The 7,609-nt window shown below is 40.9% G+C and overlaps 1 protein-coding gene across 1 annotated transcript in view; it reads right to left on the bottom strand.

The window, feature by feature from the left end:
* Hcn1 (hyperpolarization activated cyclic nucleotide gated potassium channel 1) overlaps nt 1–7,394 on the bottom strand; it is a 386,612-nt gene extending 379,218 nt beyond the window's left edge. The window contains exon 1 of the mRNA XM_031360231.1: nt 6,891–7,394. Coding sequence (XP_031216091.1) covers nt 6,891–7,282 — 392 coding nt within the window. The 5' untranslated portion in view covers nt 7,283–7,394. The remainder of the gene's footprint in view (nt 1–6,890) is intronic.
* Between the last annotated feature and the right edge of the window lie 215 nt (nt 7,395–7,609).

The raw sequence follows: 7,609 nt of genomic DNA, 5'->3' as shown, positions 1-7,609 counted from the left end.
AGAGAGAGAGAGAGAGAGAGAGAGAGAGAGAGAGAGAGAGCGCATGAAGTTAGGTGGGTAGGGAGAGGAGAGGGTCTAAAAGGAGCCGGAGGACAGGAAACAATATGATAAAAATATACTACATGGAATTCTCAGAGAATAAATTTTAAAGAGAAAACATTAGAAATAAAAAACAGGAGAATTAAAGCATTATTCAGTTTACAATTTAAGATAGTTTTCATGTCTAGAAGATGGTGGATCTGAACAGTGATTTTTAGTTTCTGTTATAAAATAGTGGCATGTCCATATTTTAAGAGAATGTCAGCCTCAGAGAGATTATATTATTCTTATTGTTTTAAGAAGTGTCTTAACTGGTTTCAGTATTAATTAATTAATAAATTAATAAAAAGTATTGCAAAATGCCTATAACTAGTAACTCTTTTCTATATACCTTGTCAAGAATATAATAAAATACAAAAATATGTTGGCTGAAGTACTGGCTAAATATTCCTAAATATTTCAGGCAAATCTGGAAGTCCAAAATGGATAAAGAGTTGCTAATTTTGTATGTGATTAGCTTTATGGTTTTGCCTTTGTTTTTGCACCTACATAAGTCTTGAAAATGAATAAGAACTATGCATATAAGATTGCTAAAATGTAATCTTAAAGCATAAACATTTGGTTTAAGTGACTGGACAGTGATTGTGGTTAGGTTCAAAAGAACACTATGATAGTATTAACTAATAAACATGAAAGGGTCATGAAATTCATTTCTCTTCAGCCAAAGTCAGATTTTATATATCATAGAAATATTTAATTAAAAAACAATGTTTACTGGATCATAATAGTAAATATGTGTGTTTTAGTTATATATCTATATCTTTCTAGGTATCAATCCACATCCATATGTATATCTAATAGTTTGTATTACACTTGCACACTATAATCTGGAAAAAAACAGAGGAGAAACGGGGGAGGCAAGTGATTATAAAGTTTTGCTATATTCCATGGATGCCATGACTTTTACTTCTGGAACAGCAGTAGTAAGTAGCCATTAAATTCCCCATATGTCTGGGCAGCACAAATGAGACTTGGGAAGACAAAGAAAGAGAAGAGGAAGATGGAGTGTTGAAGAGAACATATGCTGAGTGGGATATGAACGAGTTAGAGAAGGAAAATAGAGGATGAATATGATCATATTTCATTGTATATAAGTATGAGATTCTCAAAAAATAAAGAAAAATTAAAATTTAAAATAAATTCCTATAAAAGAAAGATATTTTTAAAGAAAAGTATTACTTAGACACTATGAAAATGTTTTTTCTAACATATGAAGATTTTCCTTCAATATTACTGTCCTGCCTTTTCTCCTAAGATATGGCACCAGCATAACTCATAGTCTGGTATGCATTTACAAAGAATAAAAGCAAATGTTTTTGTCATAGACCCTGGAAATATTCCATGTTCTTCATGTATTCCAACTTCATGTACTTTCAATGCACTAATGCATATACTTAATGCCAATATTGTACATACAACAGTCTATATTTGAAGGAATTCACACTAAGTCCAATATCTATTGCTAAACTATGAGGTTAACTATCTGAGAACATAGACAGTCTGCCCTAAGTAGAAAAGAGATCACATGAAATTTATAGCAAGGACATTCTGTGGGTGTCACTCACAGTGAGAGGTAGAGTCACTGAGTGTAAGTATACTGAATTATAGACCTTATTTAAGCTGTGGTCCACTGGTGATGATACCTTAGTTGGTGGGTTTTGATCTAGCAGATACAACTAGATTCAACACAGTTAACTGAACCTATAGTGAATTAATGAAAAAATATGTCTTTGTAATACATGTAAACTTTGTTATTCAAATAAAATAAGTATGCAGGTAATAAATATGATTGGTATAGTGTACATACCTGTTTCTTGATTTATAGCAAGTCCTGAAAAGAAGACTTAAATTAAAATTTATTCAGGAAAAAATGAAAGCTATAATATTTGAAATATTTAAATCTCTACAATGTGTATTATAAGCCATTTAATATCCAAACATTAACTAAAACTTTAAGGAATAAAATATTGTAAAAGTGTAACTTAGTAAGCTAATAGCTTAAGATTCCCTTTTAAATTTTCTTTTAAATTGGGCTTACCACTGATATAATCATTATGGAAAATATAATTAAATTTAAAGATATAAAAATATTCACTAAAGTTAAAAATAAATCTTTATGGTTTATTCTGGCTCTGTTGATATGGGACAACAAACACATTGCTAAAGGATACAGAGGGCATCCAGCTTAAAGTTATTGTTAGAATAAGCTAATTAGACCTTAAACCCCAGAAGATTGAATTATTTTCTTGTGAGGAGCACCTGGAAATAAATGGTCTCTTTCTAATGGACTGGGGTATGAGGTTGAAGGCCCCCTTCTCTAATGAGCATGTCAGTGACCTCTAATGTTAGAGATGTGACACCTCTGCACCGGTGAAGCGCTGAGGTAGTGATATCTTCAGAAAGTGACTCTGTCTTGATTCCCCAGAATATTTGAGTAGTTAAAACAGAGTAGGCTCTGCACATGGTTTCTACACTGACAATGAAAAGCTGACATCACAATAAAGCCATTCCCACGCACAATGAAGGGCACAATGTCAGCTGGCATCTCCATAGAACAGGGGCATTTTGTTTAACACAGCCATTGTATAAGCACTAACCAACAAAATAACTTCAGAACTGTGAAAATAGAAATCATGTATGTATATATATACATACATGATTTCTATTTTATCATATATACATACATATATATACATATATATGTAATATATGGAAACTTTGTTATTCAAATAACAAATAGGTAGCAAATTCTCAAACTCCCAAGGTAAGTTGCTCTCACAGAGGAATCACTCATCTTGGTAGTAGATAGCATTGTGGTAACTTGGCTAGCATGTTCATGGCCCAGATTTTGACCCTTAACAATACACAAACACCACACACACACACACACACACACACACACAAATCATCCACAGAAGCATTCTAAATTTTCTTCCATCACACTTGAATATCATAACTAATAATTGGCAGTGAGATCTCATTTGCCTATCACCCATCATATACTTATTGAAATGGATCAAAATTATTATTTAACTAGTAAATGTATAATAACTACTGCTTATCTCAAAATATTTATACTTAACCTTGAAATATGCACTGCTAGCACAAATTGCAAAAAGGCCGAATCCATGCCTTCACTGTAAAGGATTCACGCCTGGGTGAATCCTTTTTTTTTTTTTTTTTTTTTTAAGGTATCTGCAACAAGGTGGAGAGTAATTGAGGGAGACATCCCACAAGCAGGACATCATACACATATCTGCACATGCACACACACACACACACATGCACACACACACACACACACATACACACAAAGAGAAAGAGAGAGACAGAGAGACAGAGAGGAGTACGGGTTACACACACTCCCACTCAAAAGAAAGTTAAAAAATTTTTTTAAAAAGTACCTTCCAATATTTTCCGTACTCTGGATAATTAAATATCACAGGAAAAAATATTATATTTCCTAGCTTCTTCCCATGATTTCTTACAGTCTTAATAACATTGGGCTTTTCATTGCTCCCCTGAAGGTTTCTACCACCATCCTTTCCGGATAAGGAAGGGAAACACAGAGCCTCTGCCCTAGTTACACTCAAAGTGGGAGACTCCAACTTGCCAGACACAAAAGTAGCACACTCGGACTGTGGTGAGTAAAAGAGGCACTAGCTAGTTGTCTGAAAGTGTCATCCGGAACACAGCCCTGGCCCTAGCCCACTGCTCTTCAACCTTCCTAATGCTGCAACCCTTTAATACAGCTCTTCCTTTTGTAGTGACCCCCCCATAGTGACCCTCCAACCATAAGATTATTTTCATTTTTACTTCAAAACTTAATCATGCTACTGTTATGAATCATAATGCAAATATTTTTTGGAGACTGAGATTTTGCCAAGGGCATCACAACCCACAGGTTGAGATCCACACTGCCCTAGAATGCTGTGAGGAAAGCTCCAGCCTTAGAAGTCATCTTGAAATGGGCACCAGAATATTAGGCACAATGTCAAAACCATGATATTTCCTGGAGAAAGGGAAAGTCATGCTACACTCAGCATCCATCCTGAGAGTGAGCAACAAACAGGGTAAACACTCCTGGCCTCACAGATGCTTACGAAAGTAACAAACAAAGAATCCACTTTGTTTCTCAACTTTGCAGAACTAAAACCCTTCCATGGAAATGTACTCTTACATGTTCCTTTCCCTGTTGGTTGGTTAATGAACCTAGCTTGACATTCTAGTAATTCTAGCAAAACACTTCCCTTAGAGTATCTTCCTCTGGAAAGGCCTGTGATGAGCAGATCAAAAAACATTGCTTGAACATTGCTTGCACTGTTGTGAAAAAAAAAAAGTTGCTGGAATTTTGCCAGGTTTCAGTTGTGGTTTTAACAGTTGTGGCATTATCTTGGCATGTCATAGGTTGTAGAAATGTTTCCAACTGGGTACTGTGAGTATAGAAAGATGCCAATTAAATAATGTCTTCTGAACCCAGATAGGTACAATAGGTACAGGATGGCCATGATCTCCTTAGGAAATAAATATGTACAGAAATTCTAAGTTTCCATTTTTTCAGACATAATCCATCTTAAATTTTAAGTAATCATAGTTATTTAGTTTATTGTTTCCATTTTTACATTTATGCAAGAGAAATCAAGTCCCCCAAATCATACTGGAGCTTGTCTGTATATAAGCTCACTTCTTAGTCATCGGCCCTCTCCGTAAATTGCAGGATGAAACTGAATCATCCCTTGCTTTCACCTCCCACCTTTGTGGAGCATTTGCTCTGTCTCACCAGGTCTTCTTGGGGAAATATGTAGACTCCCTTAGTGTCACTGATCCACAGACTGGGCATACAATTCTAGCTCATGAGAAGTCTCTATACATGTTAGAAGAAATAAATGGGGACGGTATAATCATTTGCTACATGTTACTATTTTGAAAAGTGCCATCATTTTTCTATTGAAGAATATATAAAAGTATCATTTGGAATCATTTAGTTTAAGACAATATCAAGTAAAAAAACGTTTAAGTACTTTTGTGAACATTATTATTGAATGTTATAATTTTAACATCACTCATTTTTGTTAGTAAGATTGTTGACGTTCTTCTTGCAATTTTTTTTTAAAAAAATTATAGTGTCATTTACATTACATTTCCATGCAGGAATCAAAAAGAGATGATATTCAAACTTGATTCAGATTCCCATTTTTAAAATTCTATAGCATGTAACAACCCTAATTCGCCTTAGATAGAGCAAGACCATCTATGAGTTTGCTTCCGCAAGTATCTTCCTCACAGGGGAAACACGTTTTATTACTTAGGAGGCTTTTTGAGCCTGAACATTCTTTCTTTCAGACTCAGTTGCAGACAATTAGTGGCATTAGCTAGTGCAAGTTCTTCAGTAAGATTTTCCTATGTGTTCTCTCAAATTAGCATTTTAAAATGAAGTCCTTTCCTAAAATCCATCCACTCTGTGCACAAGGAATGAAGACTGCTGATTTTTGAAAAGATAAATATCTCAGAGAAGATGGAGAGTCGTCAACCCAAGCCTTGTTGGACCATTTTCCACAGTTAACTTGATTCAGCACTGTGGACAGCTCCTTCCACTACAAGCCTGTAAAAGCCATTTCGGTTAGTTTCTAAAGGCTACTAGAAGTGATGCTTTTTACTGCTATGTTTGCTTGCAGTTCACCAGAAGCCTATACATACACTCAGTGTGAACATATATTGCTTTCCGTGTTGTTTTTGTTATTGTTGTTGTTGCTGCTGTTGTTGCTTTCCCTAGTTCGAACGAATGAAATAAACAAAACAAGTGACCATCACCCCGAGTTACTAGTTTGGGATTTTTAGAAGGAAGCCCTGCCTGTGTTCAGGAGCGTATCGCACTAATAAGAGGATCTACTTCACGACCTTCATTTGTCAGTCTCTAAACATGCTTATCAACCAAATGAATACTCGGGCCGCAAATAAGATCAGGAAACTCGTATTAATTTTCTACTGCTGACAGCTCTTCTGCCCTTCCTCCTAGTCTGGGAAACCGAAAAGACATTTGTGAAATGGATTTGTAGTCAAGGTCAAGAGCGGATGTCGCTCTATTTCAGGAAGGGGGCTCTGGAAACGACCCCCCTGCCTCTGTTTCGGGAACTCGAGGCTTCCAGTCAAGTTCTTCCCCAGTGGGGCAGCGCCCGCTCTGCGGAAACCTCAAGTCAGAGAATGCCCAAGCGCAAGTGCCCTTCCTGTGTCTGCCAGCCACTGATCTGGAGAAATTCAGTGGTGACAAGGGTGCCTATAAGCATAAGAACAACAGATTAACACTCCCAGGGGCGAGAGTGGCAGGAACAGCTAGGACCTGTGAGTCACTGTCTCCAGTTTCCTCATCTCCGGGATCCCAGAAGCATCTTTTCCCCTCTTTGGGGAGTTGCGCTTAGCAAGGATACCTGCCTTGTCCTAACACTCTCCCGTTACCGAAGTAAAAGTTTCCCTAGTGCAACTTAGCAACCTCCCGTCCATGGGTCACAGTGGCCTTCTTCCCTCCTCGTCTGTCCCCAAAGTTCACCAGGCAAAGGAGGCAAGCCTTCCTGGCGCTCCCGGGAGAAGAAACTCCCTACGCTAAAACCTTTCTTCGGTGGAAACTAGTTAGAAGAGTGGAGTATGGCCAAGCTAAGTAGAAGCCTCCAGCATCGCCGCCCCGCCTGCCCCGCACCCCAATGTGAGTCCCCGGGGCGACCCTTCCCAGAGGCGGGATAGGATGCTGGAGGGCGCGTCAGGGGTAGCAGGGTGGGGCGGCTCCAGGGAGCCCTCACCTGAAGTCACTGTAGGGATGGATAATCCAGAAGCCTGCAGTTTTAACCCTTTCCTGCTCCTTCTCCACCGCCTTCTGGCTCCCGAACATGCGGAGGGAGAATTTGTTGACCCCAGGCTGCAGCATGGAGGTGAACTGCCTCTGCATGAAACCATACTGCCGCCGGGGCCCCTCGGCATCCTCGAAGCTGCCGGCCGCCTCCTCTCCGCCGCCGCCGTCCACCTTGAAGCACACGGAGTTGCCGTGTTCCTTCCCGGCCGCGCCGCCCCCCGGCGGGGTCCCCAGGCGCTTGTCGGCCGCCGCCGGCCCCGTCGCGGGCGCCTTGGAGGGGAAGACGCTGTTGCCATCGTCGCGGCTGTTGGACGCGGAGTTGGGCTTGCCGCCGCCTTCCATGCCCGGAGGACGCGACTGGCGACGGCGCGGGCTCCAGACTCGCTGGGGTCTCGAGGCCAAGGGGCAGGGGCCGGAGCCGGCTGCCCGCGAGCCCGGCTGCCCGTCGCGGCGGCAGCGGCGGCGGCGGCGGCTACTGCTTCCCGCCCGCCCGCCTGCCCGCCCGCGCCGCTGCTCCGCTGCGCGCCTGGCTCCCGCCGCCGCCGCTGCCCTCAGTGGCTGCGCTGCCGGCTCCTCCGCGCTCCCGGCTCCGCCGCGCCTGGTGCTGAGGCTGTGGCCGCGGGCGCGGGGCGAGGCTCCTCGGTTCGGCACCCGCGCGCCAGCGCCGCC

Source organism: Mastomys coucha, unplaced genomic scaffold (genome assembly GCF_008632895.1).
Source record: "Mastomys coucha isolate ucsf_1 unplaced genomic scaffold, UCSF_Mcou_1 pScaffold8, whole genome shotgun sequence".
Taxonomy (NCBI): domain Eukaryota; kingdom Metazoa; phylum Chordata; class Mammalia; order Rodentia; family Muridae; genus Mastomys; species Mastomys coucha.
The sequence above is the reverse complement of the archived record's forward strand: the minus strand, read 5'-3'. Positions and strand labels throughout refer to the sequence as shown.